The sequence below is a fragment of the Pagrus pagrus genome (genome assembly GCF_965226575.1).
Source record: "Pagrus pagrus genome assembly, chromosome: 22".
Taxonomy (NCBI): domain Eukaryota; kingdom Metazoa; phylum Chordata; class Actinopteri; order Spariformes; family Sparidae; genus Pagrus; species Pagrus pagrus.
The window spans coordinates 8,080,533-8,097,863 of record NC_140204.1 but is presented as its reverse complement, the minus strand read 5'-3'; the positions used below and the strand labels follow the sequence as shown (position 1 = coordinate 8,097,863).

The 17,331-nt window shown below is 43.7% G+C and overlaps 3 protein-coding genes across 8 annotated transcripts in view; 2 read left to right on the top strand and 1 right to left on the bottom strand.

The window, feature by feature from the left end:
* intu (inturned planar cell polarity protein) overlaps positions 1-6,330 on the top strand; it is a 36,377-nt gene extending 30,047 nt beyond the window's left edge. For both annotated transcript variants that reach the window (XM_084344255.1, XM_084344256.1), the window contains 8 exons: positions 133-195; positions 993-1,211; positions 1,429-1,521; positions 1,679-2,110; positions 2,452-2,546; positions 2,632-2,821; positions 4,077-4,219; positions 5,869-6,330. In XM_084344255.1, the coding sequence (XP_084200381.1) occupies positions 133-195; positions 993-1,211; positions 1,429-1,521; positions 1,679-2,110; positions 2,452-2,546; positions 2,632-2,821; positions 4,077-4,219; positions 5,869-5,980 (1,347 nt within the window). In that variant the 3' untranslated portion in view covers positions 5,981-6,330. The remainder of the gene's footprint in view (positions 1-132; positions 196-992; positions 1,212-1,428; positions 1,522-1,678; positions 2,111-2,451; positions 2,547-2,631; positions 2,822-4,076; positions 4,220-5,868) is intronic.
* Positions 6,331-6,431: 101 nt separating this feature from the next.
* Positions 6,432-10,454, bottom strand: ino80b (INO80 complex subunit B). 5 transcript variants are annotated; one of them, XM_084344260.1, is made up of 7 exons: positions 10,078-10,097; positions 9,460-9,503; positions 9,196-9,336; positions 8,624-8,804; positions 8,383-8,543; positions 7,822-7,994; positions 6,432-7,735 (listed from the first exon to the last, which is right to left on the bottom strand). In XM_084344260.1, exons 3-7 carry the CDS (start codon positions 9,233-9,235, stop codon positions 7,271-7,273), a joined length of 1,020 nt encoding a protein of 339 aa, XP_084200386.1. In that variant the 5' UTR covers positions 9,236-9,336; positions 9,460-9,503; positions 10,078-10,097; the 3' UTR covers positions 6,432-7,270. The 5 variants fall into 5 exon arrangements, with proteins under 5 accessions (XP_084200386.1, XP_084200387.1, XP_084200384.1 ...); XM_084344261.1 differs by lacking the exon at positions 10,078-10,097 and adding an exon at positions 9,606-9,689; XM_084344258.1 differs by lacking the exons at positions 9,460-9,503; positions 10,078-10,097 and adding an exon at positions 10,363-10,454.
* Positions 10,413-17,212, top strand: aadat (aminoadipate aminotransferase; the record flags this gene model as incomplete). Its single annotated transcript, XM_084344257.1, has 13 exons — positions 10,413-10,479; positions 11,134-11,302; positions 11,855-11,987; positions 12,100-12,174; positions 12,260-12,469; positions 12,609-12,674; positions 12,803-12,885; positions 13,196-13,292; positions 13,840-13,901; positions 14,021-14,085; positions 14,728-14,834; positions 15,779-15,880; positions 15,958-17,212. 13 exons carry the CDS (start codon positions 10,413-10,415, stop codon positions 15,997-15,999), a joined length of 1,278 nt encoding a protein of 425 aa, XP_084200383.1. The 3' UTR covers positions 16,000-17,212.
* Between the last annotated feature and the right edge of the window lie 119 nt (positions 17,213-17,331).

The following is a 17,331-nucleotide window of genomic DNA, read 5'->3' as shown; positions in this document are numbered from 1 at the left end:
ATCTACATTCACTCACAAATTATTTGTCAAACTTTCAACAATGTCACCGTCCTGTGTCATCAGCCTCCTCCAATATTGGTGTCTTTGTTTTCTTTATTGCATTTTAATTTTTTGTCTTTATTGTTTTAACAGTCTGAGGACTTTTTTGGCCTGAGGCGTCTGTATGTAATTCTCGGCTCCTGTTTGTTCTACAAGGTAGGTGTCTTTTTCACCTTTTTGTACCGTTGAAGTATTCTGAAAGGCCACAGCATATACCGATCAAATACTTTTATGGCTGCAAGACAAAGAAATTATCAAAAAATGCTGGCTTCAGATCAATCCTCCCACCATTCTTCTTCTTTATCAGCAAAATCTATATAAATCTATATTTGACCTCAGAGGGAGAAGACCGATAATGTCCCAGACAGATTTGTTCAAGTTAAATAAAAGTGTAAATAGAAAAATGTCGCTGTCACACACACATGCTCCAGTGTGGCTTTATCCTATTTATATCCTCCCCCGAAGTCTAGACAGTTAACTGGCAACAACATGAGCCCAAGCTAACAGTCACTGTGTGCAGAAGATGACCTTTCACACGAGATAACACGATGAGCCTGTTCTGTGGCTCAGTGACAAATCATCAACCTAATTACTGTTTACATATTAACTAAGGTGGAGAAGGTAGCAGGACAGTGAGCAGTCGACTGCGTTGTATCTTTTGTGACAGTGAAGGTGTGAGAATCACCAAGTCCAAATTATTTTATCACTCATTTTTTTGTCGTGTCTGTGCACGATTTGTTTTATAGAGATAATAATGTTCCTTTTTATTTATATAGCATCCTTCAGATACAAACCAATACAAGGTGCTTTACTTGTATACATCAAAAATAAGACATTATGGAAAACATGAAAATTGCATTTAAAAGACGACAAAAACAAAAGCAAGCACATAAATTATTGGAGATTAAAAATAAGTTATGTCCCTACATTTTTCAACTTAATCATCCTTCCAGTCCTACCTGATCGCCAACCATCTCCCCAAAGAAGACCTGCTGGATGTGTGCCTGTACTGCCAGCACTACTGCCTGCTGCCGCTGGCGTCCGAGCAGCGAGTGGGTCAGCTGGTCATCTGGAGGGAGGTGTTTCCCCAGCAGAGAGCCAACGGCGGCGGCAGCGCAGCGCCAGGCTACAGCCAGCCGCAAGGACGACACTTTCTCCTCATAGTGGGGCTGGTAAGGCGATTGGTCCTGTTCATAAAACACACAGTTGAGGCAGTACATCAAGCTCAAGACAGTAAACCAACTACTTGCTAGTCCGTTTTATGTTTTTTACACACTGGTTGGCTTCCATTTGAGTAACAAAGGAAAAGACTGGCTGTCCTCTTCCTTTCATCGCAATATTTTTTATTGTACACATGATTTTTCCTCTGGTTGTCTTTATTTATCTCAGAGGCACTTCATGCAGTGTGTGCTGTTGGAAGCAGGAGGTTGTGCCTCACCAGCTTTGGGCTCTCCAGGACCTGATTGTGTTTACGTAGATCAGGTAAACCTTGTTGAACTTTAATATAAATTCCTGACATAGTACAAATGTTTGACACCTCTACATGAACAGAAACTAGTACTTCCTACTTCATTGTTTAGTTTGGTTACTGTTGCAGCCAAGAGAACCAAAACTAACCAAAGGTTCGATCTGACCCCAGGTGAAGGCCACCTTGCTGCAGCTGGAGGTGTTGGAGGCAGGTATAGAGGAGCGTCTGAATGCTCCGCCCGCTCCCTGCCTGTCCTGTGCAGACTGGTTCATTCCTGCCGCCACGGCCCGCGACCGCCTTGACAGCCTGGCCTCCTCTTCCCCCGTCCTCAGCAAGCTAGCCGGAGCAGTTAAAGGCTCCTCCACGGGCTCCAGAGGCCGCAGTCTGTTTCGGGAGAAGGCCCGGCGGTCCAGCCCCCAGAGGAGCCTGTCGGACAGCGGGAGTGAGGGGCAGATGGATGCTGCGTCAGGGTCTGGATCATCAGTGGCTCCAGGCCTCAGTCCACATTCCACGCCGGACTCGGCGAGGAAGCTGGGGGCGCGACGGGACTCGATGGGGTCTGGTGGGTCTGATGGGAGTGGAGGCAGCGGGGGCCTCTTCAAGGTACAGCTGTATTCTTAAATTGTAGAACTTGTGTTTATTGCTGTTTGGTTGTTTCTTTGTTAATTAGCAGTCTATAAAGTTGTTTTAAAGGATTTCTCATCGTAGGTAATCTTAGGTAATGTTTTAACATTCATGGTCAGCACCTTAACCACCAGGCTGCCTGAATACCCACAATCACAGATGTACTTTTTTGGTCTTTAAGGCCACATTTCTTGGGTTTTTGTGGGAAACAACTACAAGATTTGATGTTTTAAAGCTTAATCTCTGCGATAATACAAATGTTATTGGACCTTGTTCTTGTTATATTGTTTTAATTTTGAAATGTAATGTTCTTACTTCAGATTCCCAGGATGAAGCACCCAAACCCATTCTACCTGGGCACCTTGAAGAAGACTCTGACTGAAAGGGAGACAGAGGAGATGTATAACACCATGAAGTAGGTGATGGGGAACAGTCCTTTTCTTTCAGTCCAGTCACATATAAACAGTACGTCTGACCTCCCTGTCTTGTGTTTGTGACAGACTGACCTCGGGTGCAGAGAACACCTTGTTCCATTATGTCATGATGGAAACAGTTCAGGGGATCTTCATCGCTCCTACTCACAGAGAAGTGGCTCAGCTCAGCGGCTCCATCCACCCTCAGCTCATACGCAACTTCCACCACTGCTGCCTCTCCATACGTGCCGCGTTTCAGCAGAGCCTGCCAGCCAGGGTGAGTTTTGGGTTCAAAGGTCATTGTAGTTGGTTGTTGGTGCGAAAAGAACTCCCCGTCGGGGAATCGAACCCCGGTCTTCCGCGTGACAGGCGGAGATACTGTCCACTATACTAACGAGGAAGGTGACATTTGAGTTTCAGTGTGTCGTATTGGACCACACAAAACAAAACAAACGCTGCAGTAGCATGACAGGGGGTGCTGTCACTCTTAGCCTGCTTGATTTGGTCAAAATGGACCGTGTGTGTTCGCCGGGTTTGTTTTAGCTGTCAGTTGAATCCTGGTGTGGACTAAACAACCTGACCGACATCGCTTAGTAGTCCTCAGTCCAAAGTGGACTCTGGTGCGGTACGTTTGTGGGTTGTTGTTTTTTTTAAATATGTGATTTAAGCATTATTTTAAATAATTTATAAATCAGTGGGTTGATCCTGAACTGTTCAGGAAGCAATCAATATGTATAACTGTATATCTATGTAAATTAACTATGGTAACACTAATGGACGTCAACGCGGGTATTTTCTTTTTCTTCCTTTTGTCTTCATTGAAAAGATGCGGTCGATTTGTTGTTGAACAATAGAAATAATGCATGTACCATATATAAATAACATTTTCACCCTAAAACATAAACTTTGACAAGAAATTTAATTTATGGACTTACAGAATAATATCACAACCTCAAAAACACGGAATTAGACATGAATATTTGATAGTGGATTAGGCTTGATGGAGGTATACACTCTACTTAGTGCCAGTGGAGGCCTTGAGCTCTGTCACATTCCTCGGGACATTCCTGAGCACTTCCTAGTGAGTGCAGTTGCCACGAGGGGGTGTGCTTGGTCTTCAACAGTTTCTCTGTTGGTGGTACGTGTTAAGTGGCATTCACATGAACAGCACGAGGCGAGGTTTTCCAACAGAGCATTGTATTGTAACGAGATAATCAGCGTTCGCCTCACTAGTCCTTTTAATGTTGAGGCTGATTGGAGTGTGTACACAATAGAAACAATACAACAAAGGTCATTGTTCTGTGAAAAAGGAAAAGGAACTCCCCGTCGGGGAATCGAACCCCGGTCTTCCGCGTGACAGGCGGAGATACTGTCCACTATACTAACGAGGAAGGCTGAAGGAAGGGAGAGAACTGTTGGTTTTAGATTTGATCTCACCAGGAAGACGACAAAATATCAAAACGATATAATTGATATTGATTAATCTCCCTGATTTAATCATGCGGTTGTTTTTTTGTTTTTCTTCCCCGCAGGGTCGCCGGGCTGCAGACAGGCCTCAGGGCGGTGGTTGGGGTCTGGGTCCAGTCAAGGAACACGGGGTTCTGTTCCAGTGTAAACCTGAGAACTGGACCGACCAGAGGAAACCTGCTCCCACCATGACCTACTGGGTCATAGGGTACGTCAGCTTCCCCTTTGATCAGAAGTACGCGTCTGGTGAGATTCAGTTCTCGGGGAATGCGACCAGTCAGCTTTCTGTTTCAGCCCGGTTGATCATGTATCGTCCTCTGTGAACTGATCCGTGTGAGGAAATTTGATATTGCAGCAGCAAGAGACAGGATATAGCTGTAGTCAAGAGTGGTACTAGAGGACTGTAGGGAAAGGAAGGGATAACAATGACTTTGATCCACATACTGACACTGTGTTTCTTCTTAGAGCTCCAAATCTATTGATTCTGCTTTCACCTCAGTCTGCTGCTGTGACTGGAATGAGTAGGCAGCATAATGCTTGAGCTGAAAGGGAAAGAGGGAAGGAAAACTTTCCCATGTTGAGTTGATTGACGGTGCTTTGAATTTGTCTTGGAGAGGCTGCTGGTCTTGGTACTTCAAAGAGAAAAGAGAGAGCAGGGAAGTCAGAGGTCAAGTTAAAATTTGAGTTCAAAGGAAGAAAATGATCATGGGAGAGCGAGGGTCAAGAAGTTTCTGTAGCCTGTCCCCACAGGGATACACGCTTGTGAATAAACAGTCCAACAGTGGGAAAGAGCACATTTTTAACCTTCTTTCAGATTTTTTTTAACATTATCAGCTTCATTTCTCTTCTCAAAGAAAAAGAGTCACCCAGCTGTAGTGTAGATGTTTGCTTTTGGCTCTTACGGTGAATGTGTGCTTTGGTTTGTGTGATTGTGAGCGTCCTGAGACGTTTGAGTGTCATTGAAGACCAAAAAAACAACATTGCAATAGCTTCAGCAGATTGTGTGTTTGCCATCGTAGGAAGAGCTCTAAGATAAGATGAAATTTGAGTCATCCTGAGGGAAATGTTGCAATACAACAACACAACAAAGATCAGTGTTCTGTGAAAAAGGAAAAGGAACTCCCCGTCGGGGAATCGAACCCCGGTCTTCCGCGTGACAGGCGGAGATACTGTCCACTATACTAACGAGGAAGGCTGAAGAATTGAGGGACAACATGTCGTATTATAGCTGATATAGCCGGAAAAGAATAACAGGTCAGCTGTGTTCACGGGGCTTTGTGATTTCATTTCAGCCAATCCAAGGTGTAGACGATAAATACCTGTGACTACTGCAGAGTAGTTTGACACAGGACTGAATGCTGACTGTGCACATTCACATTGGAGATAAAAGCCAGCTGTTTGTTAGTTTGGAGGTTGTTGTTGTTGTTGTTGGTTCACACAGCAGCACCGATTTTGAAAAGAGTAACACGCAGATAGCCGTGCAGGGGACCAGGGGGGGACACCTCCTGAAATAGTCAACCAATGACAGATTCAAACCAGCAGGTTACAACCCGTGAGTCACAAGAGCAACAGAGTTGAGTCAGGGAGCAATAAAGAACTCCCCGTCGGGGAATCGAACCCCGGTCTTCCGCGTGACAGGCGGAGATACTGTCCACTATACTAACGAGGAAGGCTGACAACATTTGAGACAGCCCAATAGAAAAAATGGAACAAGTATGACTGTAGGATTTATGTAGTTTCCACAGAGAACTTTATAAATGTTTTTGAAAAGTGTATAATTAAGTTAATTATTCGTACATTTAGTGAATAAAAAAAATCACAGATGTAATCAAATGTGTTTTGTTGTTGTTGTTTCAGACGGATGCTGCTCGAGCCCGTCCCTCAGGAATTCTACGTGTGTTTCCACGACTCTGTGGCAGAGGTTCCTGTAGAGATGGCCTTCAGACTCTCCTTCGGCCTGGCCTTGTGATCTTCTCCCTTTAGATCAGTAAAGATGACGGACACACAAACCACAACTCAGGAGAACTGCTGACGCTTGTGGAAAGCACCTGAGAGAGAAAATGTGGGGATACTGTAAAAGACAGCTAAGTGGAGTCTGAATCTTATAGTGTGCCTCAGGTTTTCTGCAGATTGTGATGAAGCATTAAGGCAGTGGTAAGCAAATAGCAGGCTGAGTTCAAACCAGGTCATTTTTGTGCCTTGTTGCTCACCAGAGTGTGTGTGGGGGGGTGTTAATGTGTGCGTTTGTGCAGATGGAAAGCCACTCAGTCAGTAAATACCTCAGACACTTTGGTGGAAACCTCTAATGAGAGCAGACAAAACCTTCCACTGAGAGCAGTCGCCCCGACAGTTTGCTGCCATGAACTGGACTGAAACAAATCGTGCTCCGTGTTGACAGAGCAAATAAGGCTGTATTGATATTTTCACATTTGTATGCAGTGTTTCTTTATTTAAGATGTACAGTTTTTATATGAAATGGAGTCATTTGTTACAAAAATAAACATTGAGATTAATCAAACAAAACAGTTTCTCTTGTATTCTTTCAAAAACAAATTTGCTTGTCGCTGACGACCTTTGTCAATCTCTTAAGTACAATTTTTACATTATTAACAAAATGAAAAATAGTCTCCAAACCTACTTAACTCCACAAATGGAAATTATAAATATTTTATAATGCTCGACTGGTACACAGATTTTTATTCCGTTACAATGTACATGATTGAATTGTGATCACTGCAGAAAAAACCCAACATTATTATTAATATGACACAGCTGTGGAGGCCCATTTCTGCCAGTTAAAGAAAAAAGAAATTAAAACGAAGCTTGATGAAAATAATTCTTCCCACGGTAAAGTCAAAATTATACGATAAAAGCTGAAATTTTTAGATAAAAAGTTGGAATTGTGAGATAAAAAAGCAAACATTGATCTTAAGTTTGACTTTTTTTCTCATAATATAATTTTTTTACGTCATAATTATGTATTTTTATCTCGTAATCATAACTTAGGCTAAGTTTGCATCATTTCTTTTTCTTTAACTGGCAGAAATAGGCTTCCACACACAGCCGACGGAAAATAGATAAAAAAGTAAATCCATTTTGTATTTAGATTTTTGTTAAAGTTCAAATCATATTTTCCACATCTGTGAAGCAACAAGTATCCGTGTATTGTAAATTTCTCCGACCACGTCAACAGTACGATCCCATCATGTTCTGATGTAGTTTAAACAAAACTACAACTGCGTCCCTTTGTAGTTGTAGTTCAAGCTGCGCTCTGAACAAGCAGCAGGTTCCTCTTGTAACAGTCGAGGCTGCAGAGAGGAACCCCGGTCTTGGAGCAGGAGTACTTCTTCAGGTTGGTGCATCCGCTGACCCCGCAGTTCACCGGCGCTGCTGGTGGAGGACGAGGAGGCACCGAGGCCGGAGGGGGGACCCCTGTGGGGAAGGAGATGGCCATGCCCAGAGCGCAGTCGCTGTAACGGATCATGGGACACTGACTCTGCTTGGCCTTTCTCTCTTTCATGCTCTTGATCTTGGCCTTGCTGGTTTTTGTCAGTCTCTCTATCGTCTGGTTCTTGCTATCTTCTGCCTTCTTGGCGGCCTGCAGGCGTCTCTTTCGGGCTCGCTCCTCCCGCTTCAGCATCATCTCAGCGGTCATCTCCTTCTCCTTGTAACCCATGGGGAGCTCCAGGAGAGGCTGGCTCTGCTGCTTGTGTAGCAGGGCTTTCTGGACACAAAAACAACAGAAAACACTCAGAGAAAAGCATTTTTGATCTACAGGGAACCGAAGTAAAACATTTTCTGCTTTCTCACCTGTCTGGCTGTGAGCAACGACTCGTCAACCTCCTTCTTCAGCTCTCCGTTGTCATCGAGCTCTCCCTTCTCCAGAGCGTCTAGCCATCTCTCCTCCTCGTCCACAGGCCCGCCCAGCATGGAGTCCGAGTCCATGTCTGGCATTGGGGATGTGGCCAGGTTGCTGTCCTCATCTGATACAGAACAAACAAGATACACATGATGAATTTATTGTCTTTACTGTGCATAAAATATGGCTGCTATAAAAGTAACGTTGTGTATATACTTATTCATTGTCTAACATTAAGCTGACTTATTTCCGGTCACTATGATGCGAACCGCCTACTCTCTGTGGCCGACTGACCGCTGCTGGGTGAACGCGTCACTAACTGTTCGCTGCTTGTGATATTTTCCGGGAAAGTCGCCACCGACACCCAGTGTGCATCTTTGGTATCGCAGCAAATGCAAGGGCTTTGATCAGTGGGCCAATCATCAGTGTCACCTCATTCAACAGATATTTATTTACATGAAAACCTATTTATTATTATAACTTTAAGTCAGCAGGCTGTGTTTGTAACTTACCCAGCCAGGCCCGATACTGCTCAAGAGGTACAGAGGGCTCATCATCATCCTCATCGTCATCTTCATCGTCGTCATCGTCATCATCAATGTCATTATTATGAATAATCATCAAGGGAGAAGGAGGACGAGCCACACCGGGATGCACAGTGAAGGTGGGAACACTGTTACAAGAAAAACCTCATTCAGCGATCCTGTTCTGATGATACTGAGCACAAACACAGACAGGCGGCACCCGTCTCACCTCTTGGTCCCCAGCGTCTGTCCTCCCAGTTTGATCTTGAGTCGGAGCTGCGGGGGAGGCCGAGGGACCATGACGGGCTCGGGCTCCGGGGCCTCAGGGAGGCTGTGGTGCTTCCTCTTGTGCTTCTTGTGTTTTTTGTGTTTCCGCTTGTGAACGCTGTGCAGGCTAGAGCTGCCTTCACCTGCAGAGGAGGACAGGAAAGCAGAAATCGATACATTCGAAATATAAGAGCTACTAAATCAAGGTTGCTTTTAGACCAAAATGACCATTTTCCATTACATACAGCTGCATCTATGTTGGTCAAAAAGTTCAGTCAGTTCAACCGCACCACAAACCCTGAAAAGTCTTTAAAATGACCAGAATTTGAATCAGTAAACCTAAAGCAGATTCACCACCAATGTATGGAGGGAAGCAAACACATTTTTATGTACTGATCTCTCAAATGTAGTTTTCTAACATTTGAAACATGGAGGCAGGATGTTGATACCAATATATATGTAGTAGGCCAATATCGGCCAGCCGATAAAATCGTTTTGGCTCTGTTAAATGCCAATGACCTTGTGTGTACTTACCGAGAAACCTGGGGTGAATCATGTCTTTTCTTTTCCCCATTGAAACGACGGCAGGGATGTAAACAGCGAGGACAGGACAGCCAGTCTGCAGCTCTACATAGCAGCAAAAACCTCGAAACTGAAGAGAAAACAGAGCTGCCTCTGCAGAAGAGACACACATCTAGTTAAAACAACGGCACTTAGCTGAGCCACAAGAACAAACTCCCCTTTCTGTTTATATTATCAGGCTCATGTGAACGAGGTTAGCTTTAGCTTAAAGTGTACCTTATGTAGCCGGGAGGTCGCTCACATTTGCTAGCAGCATTCAACTGAAGGAAATTCCATTGCAGAACACACTTAAGTTAATATTATGGAAAGAAAACTTGAAACAATTTTGACTGTAACAGATGTAAACAATACGCTAAAGTTACAGTAATAGTTAGCACAAGTAAGCTAGGCTAACAACACGGAAGTCCAGTTCCTTCGTCATTTCCGGTAGTTTTGAGCGTTCGAGACGTTTGGCTGCCTACTAGCGGCGTCGAAGAAGAATTAAACCGGCGAGTTTCACTCGAGATTCAAGAGTTTACCGTCATTTTCTTTAATTTACAGCGATTTAAACGAGAAGAGAGCAAAAACTAAAGCGAAGCTATTTCGTTAATCAGCACCGGGAACCGTTAGCTTTACTTGTGTTTTTGTTTTACAGCCTGGGTAGTGTAGTTCTCGTTCCGAACACGACAGATGACCGCTGTCCGATTTCGGGTCTGTCAAGGAATACATTAACCAGAATCCACCGCGGCAGTGGAGGCGAGATACGCAAGGTCAGTTACAACAGCTGAACGTGTCCGAGTTAACCGTAAAAACTGTTAAAATACATTTAATTTATCCTGTTTAATTTATATTCACCTGTTTGGTTTAGAGTCTCAGACAGTGTGAGCTCCTGTTCGTGTCTCTGTTAGCTCACTTTGACGCAGGTTAGTTGGTTATTTACAGTAATTTGAACGTCACAGTGCAGCTGGTCTGATTTAACTCACACTTATGTTGGTGTAAACACGCCGGAAGTGCCGGTGTATATTTTATACGTTTAGAGTCAAACTGGAAATACAAACACAAACATACAGACGTAGTATTGTCGCTGTTTTCAGTGATTAGGCAACAGGTGGAAGCTGCATACATAATGTAACACCTCACCTTCACCTGTATGTGAGAGCAACAGTGGTTTTGTGTTCAGGACAGGAGCCATGAATTACGCTCGGTTTCTGACAGCTGTCAGTGCAGCCAGGAAGCCTTCCCCCATCAGGATGCTGAGTGAGTACTTCATCTGATTTATACTTTGTGAAAAAGACTAATGTCAGAATAGTGGCAGGTGTGTGGTATGTAGTGGAACCAGAGCTACCTGCCCAGGTGAAACAACGCCCTGTGAGAGTGTTTGCTGCTTGTCACAGTCTTCTGAGATGGTAGACTACATCATCAAGACATCATCTTGACATGTATCTATATATCTGCAAGACAGGAACTCAGGATCTCAACATATTTTAGTTTAACTGGCACAAACTTGTATTACTTGACTTTTTGGGGGGGTGAAAATGAGGATAAAACTTAATGAAAAGTTACAGTTTTTAATCATTTACATGCAGCCAACTTGGTGCTGTTAATCACTGTTTCACTATTTGGCCATCTCCCAAATATTAACCACTTCAAAATGTCCTGTTCTGACCAAATCATAGTTGTTAAAAACAACAAATATACTTATAAACTGTTTCTGTATCTGTCAGCTGTGTCTTCTCACCTGCAAACTCTTCAAATATGTTCAGTAGTTACTTGAGAGCAACCTATTAAGTAACTAACTTCGTCATTTCTTGTGAAGTTTATACTGTAGGTTGGTCTGTCTCTCACATTAGGATCTTATAACGTGCCTTGTGACTGCAGTTTGAGATCTTCTCTGTCTCCTCCTGTATGAAGCCGAGCTGCAGCAGCGGTCGCCCCCCTCCCTGATCTCTTTGGCCGGAGGAGCGCCCAACCCCAACACCTTCCCCTTCCAGTCGGCGACCATCCAGGTGAAGAACGGACAGACGATCGCCTTCGACGAGGTGGCGATGAACAGGGCTCTGCAGTACTCTGCCTCCAGTGGGTGAGAGGCCGAGACAGGAATGCTTGAAGTCTTCTTCGTGAGATTAAAATGTGATAATTTCAAGATACAGTATGAGGTTATTTATAGATATTATCAGCCCAAGATCTTACGTTTACTTTAAATTGCGTCGATAAAGTGTGCAGGAGTGTGTGGAGGTTATCATCCTGCTGCAACCCTTATCTTTTTATGACCACCTCTGTAAACAAAGCCGCAAGTGACTCCACCAGTTAACAGTGGTAATGGGTTTATATAAGCTGTCTAGAGACACTTTATACAAGTAAAGAGTAACTTAAACTGAAGTACTTAAGTAAAATATCGAGGTACATGTACTCTACCTAGTAGTGTTTCCACTTTCACTCACTTATTGTAGCTTTTACTCCATTACATTTATTTCACAACTTTAGTCACTAGTTACTTTAAAGAACTCAGAACTTGACCAAAAAAAAATATTTCCAATAATCGAAAAAATCCAATAATCCAATCCACTAATTGGTCGGACCGATAGTTAGTCGATCCCTAACAAAAGACTAAAAAAAGTCCTTTCCTACGTAGAATACCCGAGCTGCTGACGTGGATGAAGAACCTGCAGAAGAACCTCCACAACCCGCCGACCGCCGGCTACACCCCGGAGAACGGCCAGATGGACGTGTGTGTGACCACCGGCAGCCAGGAGGGACTCTGTAAGGTAACTTGGACACCAACAGTTCTCTAAAATCACTCGGCCTGTACGGCTGATTCTTGCATGAGGCTCGTTGATTCCCAACATGTTTCTGGTCCTGTTTGTTCACTTTCTTCAGGTGTTTGAGATGCTGGTGAACCCTGGAGACAACGTTCTGCTGGATGCTCCCACGTATTCAGGCACACTCGCCTCAGTGAGAGAAATCCTTTATAACAACACACACATTCACATATTTACTCAACCGTCTGTAACCTTGTGGCTTCCTCGTTTCCTGTAAGCTTGAGCCGCTCGGTTGCAACCTCATCAACGTCTCCAGCGATCACCACGGGATGATACCCGCAGCCCTGAAGGAGGTTCTGTCTCGGTGGGACCCCTCAGAGGTCCACAAGCCCGGCAGCACCGCTCCGAAGATCCTCTACACCATCCCCAACGGAGGAAACCCTACCGGTGCCTCCATGACGACGCAGAGGAAACAGGAAGTGTATGAGGTTTGTCCTCCCTGCTGATGAAGCTATGAGTCTCGGGGACGCAGTCAGTGGAGCGCTGGCTCTATTAATTAGAGCTCGTTGTGAGGCTGATTTCCCTGCTGATTCACGCTGTCGTTTTCTATTAACGTCTGTTTAATAGCTGGCCAGGCAGTATGACATGCTCATCATCGAGGACGACCCCTACTACTTCCTGCAGTTTGACAAGGTACTAAAAGAGTTCACTCACCTCCTTATTTTTGTCTTTTACTGAGGTAAAGCAGATCAGTCCTCTCTGTTGTAACCTAAAGGTCTGACTTTTATACAAACTGATTTATGTCGTCGTGTGTTCGGCAGCCGTGGTCTCCCACGTTTCTCTCCATGGACGTCGACGGGAGGATCATCAGGACAGACTCCTTCTCAAAGATCCTGTCTTCAGGGTGAGTGTGTGGATCTGTGTGTGTGTGTGTGTGTGTGTGTGTGTTTGTCTTTAAAACCAGTGCACGTGAAGCTCTGAGTCTGACTCATAACAGCTTTGGCAAGTTTCAGGCTTAGTCTGTAGGACAATATATATTTTTAGAGCAACATACAATGAAATAAAGTGAAGGGAAGAACTATTCTGTCGGTTAAGGGATGAATATTTCAAGTGAAATCAGGTTAAATATTTACACATGTGCTCCGCTGTGGGAGAAGTTACATGCATAACTGCACAAGCGTGACTTCTCGTCTCTCTGTGTGTTTTGGTTTCAGGCTGAGGATCGGTTTTGTAACCGGTCCCAAACCGCTTGTAGACCGCGTGGTGCTTCACATCCAGGCCTCGACGATGCACACCAGTACCTTCACACAGGTACACACAACCTTAACATACATAACAGCACCACACCCTCTTCAGTCAGCATGCTGCTTTACTGGTTTAAATGCAAGCAGTTTCTCTCAGCTGTGAGGAGGAACTCTGTTGTTCGTGGATTTACGTTTATTCCTGGATAAATGGTGTGGAAGACAGTGCTCAGACACTTGAACCACTTTTTCCAAATACTTGTGAGTGCCAATGATGAAGCATATTTTTGAGCAGAGTCATCTTCAGTGAGACGGCGTGGTGTGGTTTGTGAATCCTATTAACACGTTGTGGCATGTCTGGATCAGCAGCAGCTGCAGAGGAGGTTTTAATAAGGCAGCAGATTAATTAAAATCTGCCGTCATCCTCCTCTGATTCAATCCTCGCCTCGGCTCTTTCATCTAATCTGTCCTGAAATGTTGGCAGAGATTTAAAAAAGCATTCACACATGTACTGAATCGTCTTTCACATGATGAAAAAGTGGAAACACGAACATACAAAAGAGAAAGGTGTGTCCTGAGTCGTCATCTTATATCACCTCTGTCCTGTTTCCTCTCAGCTCATGGTGTCTCAGCTGTTGCACAACTGGGGCCAAGAGGGTTTCCTCCAACATATAGACCGGTACGTAACTTCCCACAATGCTGACTGGTCGGACTTTTTAAGACAACAGCTGCATGCATTTTAAACACATAAAGGGAGGGACAGCAGTGCATGAAACTGTTTTTCTCTCTTTCTCGCAGGGTGATCGAGTTTTACAGCAAACAACGCGACGCCATGATCAGCTCTGCAGACAAGTGGCTCAAAGGTTAGTGTGTGGAAAAAGTAGAAAAACAAGAAGTTCTGACAGAGTACTGGCATCCAAACGAGTTCACAGGATGATGATTAAGCCAGTAGATTAACCTCTCTGTGCATCAGAGTTTTTAAATATGGAGTCTGTGACATCATTCAACCAGCAAACACTGATTTGTCAGAGCTGGAAGGGGCAAGTAACTGTAGTGACAGAGAGTACAGCGAACAGTGTTTGTGTGATTACTCTCACTGCCACAAGGGGGAGACAGAAGTAAACACTGAATGCATTTTGGTGAGAAACTCCACGTATACACAGTTTGTTTGTCTACAAGAAAACACCATGAGGTTCCTTTAATACTCTTTAAAAAATGTTATCAATCCCCCAAAATGAAAACCTGTAGAAAGCCCGCTCTGACATAAGAGGGCTCCTGTCCAGACTGTCCAATCAATAGTATAATTGGCGGCCAGCTGTTGTCTTTAAGTTGAAGAGTCTGTAATAGACTGTCTGTTGTCCAGTTTGGTTGCATGTCTCAGACTTTCTACTGAGGCAGCAGCGAGGAAGACCACAGCAGAGACATCCTGCCCACAATGAGTCAGAAAACACACCCACGTGTTTCTTTCCTTTCTCTAAACTGTGTGTGTTTGTTTGTGTGTGCAGATGTAGCAGAGTGGCACGCCCCATCTGCAGGCATGTTCCTGTGGATGAAACTAAAGGGCATCGCTGATACCCAGCAGCTCATTATGAAGAAAGCCTTGGAGAAAGAGGTCGGCACACAACCTGATCCTTTTTATTTCACTTTTAAACCCTTGCATGTGAACTTCTTGTGATGTATTATGGAACAAGACCCCAATTAACTCTGTCCACTGAAGGTCAGCACACACTGACTGTACTCCAGTATGCTAATCACAGTTACCCAGGGTGCATTTCTGTCCCTTTTCCTCTCTGTTGCTCTGTTTGAGAGCGATGTTTTTGCACCAGGGGCAAGGCAGGGTTTTTTTGTGTCTGAACAGAGTGTAGGATGGTGCATGTAAAGCGGCCATTATGTGCACTGTGAGTGGGTTCAGCAGCTGAGTGTTTTCCCTCCCACACACACACACACACACACACACACACACACACACACACACAAAGCATTTGTAAATCCCTGCTAGCCAATAGCTTATTGGCTGTGGCTAAATAAGAGTGGGCACAATCAGGCTTTTCCAAGGTCTGCACAGTAGGCGTCAGGATATTAAAAACTTCCACACAGCAGATAGTAAAGAGTCTCTGTTTCCTGAGCTACCAGAGCAGGAAAAACAGAGACTCTCTGTCTGAGTTTTATCTTTCCCATCATTCAAAGCTGTTATAATTGCCTTCGGGCCGTTCTCCGTGTGATGCAGTGGATCGTAACAGGCGGTCGCAGATTTCTAGGCAGCGATATTTCTGTTAAAGTCACACGCTCCACTCCACTTGGCTGAAACATGAGCATGTTGGTAGACGTGTCCAGAATAAACAACATATTGAGGCCTAGTCTACATTTAAGATGTAGAAACTATTCCTCGTGTCTTCTTCATTTTGTGTCGTCCTGAAACTGTTCACAGAGAGGAGTGACTGATCAGTCTGACCTTGGTAGCGTGAAATAAAGCTGTTTAAAAACTGAGAAACAAGAAAGGTAATGGCATTATGAAGTAACATGAGTCATGTGTGTGTTTGTGTGTGTGCACTGAAGGTGCTGCTGGTTCCCGGAGGCGTCTTCATGATCAACAGTAGTGAGCCCTGTCCCTACGTCAGAGCGGCCTTTTCTCTGGCCACACCAGAGCAGATGGATGAGGTACACACAAACACACACAAGAACACAAACACACACACTTCTTTACTGACTTTAATCTCTCGCAAATCTTTCCCCAGGCTTTCAGAAGACTCTCTTCTCTCATCAAAGAGGCTTTGTGATCAAAGATTTACTTCTCCTGGAAGATGCTGGATTTTATTGAACTTACTTGAGAATATATAATTACGTTGCTGCAAACTTGCTGCCTTTTAGCAACAATCAGGGTTTTTAGTGTCAACCAGGTCATTTACATGAATCGTGTAGATCCAGAAAGTGATTTACCTTCGCAAATGTGTCAAAAACTTGAGGAAATGTTTGTTTGGACGCAACAGTGCAACACTTTCTCTAAATTTGAGGTACTTGTACTTTAATTGAGTATTTCTATATTCTGCTACTGTAGACTTCTACTCCACTACATTTAAAACATCAGTTACTAGTTTACTTCACAGATTCAGATCAAAAATACAAAATGTAATCAATAAGTTCTCATGATGTTATCTCAACACTAAGGCTTTATTTACCCCCAGGGGTAGAATTCACAAGTATATGAATTAATATTTAAATGAATTATGATTTCCTCCACATTTACCAACAAGTGATGAACACGTTAAAGATCCTATATTGTAGAAAGTGAAAGCAGGTCTAGGTGTTGCATAAATACTATAATAAAAGTATCAAAATCCACGGAGAGATCCACGCGGCTGTATTCAGAAACTGTGCCTTTGAACGTGCCGTCAGGACTTCTGTAGAGCTGCTGTAGAAACATGGTGGGCGGTTCCTGCTCAGGCCTGTGAGAGCTGACCAATCAGAGCAGACTAGGGTTTTAATGACGGGGGGTCTTAAGAAGACAGGCGCTAAAACAGAGCGTTCAGACCGAGGGTGAATAGAGGTGCTGCAGCAATGTACACACCAGAAACTAAACTATGAACCTGTAAATGAGCAGAACACAAGACCTTTAATGCATCAATAAATAGAATCCAGTCTGAACTGGACTTTTACTTTTGGTACCAAAGTATTTTTTGACACTAATACTGTTCAATAAAGGACATCTACATTGTGGTATTATGACTTGCAAACGTGCATGTGAAACATTTGTACAAGAAAGGAGACTTGATGACGCATGATGTGTGTTTGTCAATATTTTAATATTGTGTAGCATCTGACTATATTTGTACAAGAGTCAATAAGAGACATTGATTTGTATTAAATGTTCATCATTGACAGCTAGTTATAGAAAGAAAGAAAAAGACGGTTGTTCCTCTCAGAAGTTGTTTCTCTAAACTTGCACTCCACAGTGAAGATGTCTTTATAGAATAAAGTTTACATCATTCTGTATTTTGTCTTTTGTGTCACTGCTGCTTCACTAAAACATCATACAGATCAAACACTTCAGCCTAAAACACAGATTGCATGGTGCATGGTTTTTTCCTCTAAAGGGTAAACACACTTTTCGC

What these genes read in the sequence shown, in the direction of transcription:
- ino80b (XM_084344258.1), bottom strand. Translation starts at nt 10,414, where the DNA reads ATGGCTCCTGTCCTGAACACAAAACCACTGTTGCTCTCACATACAGGT. An exon ending in GATTCACCCCAGGTTTCTCG is followed by an intron (nt 8,805 to 9,195) that starts GTAAGTACACAC and finishes CCTCCTCTGCAG; the next exon opens with GTGAAGGCAGCTCTAGCCTG. An exon ending in CAGACGCTGGGGACCAAGAG is followed by an intron (nt 8,544 to 8,623) that starts GTGAGACGGGTG and finishes TTCTTGTAACAG; the next exon opens with TGTTCCCACCTTCACTGTGC.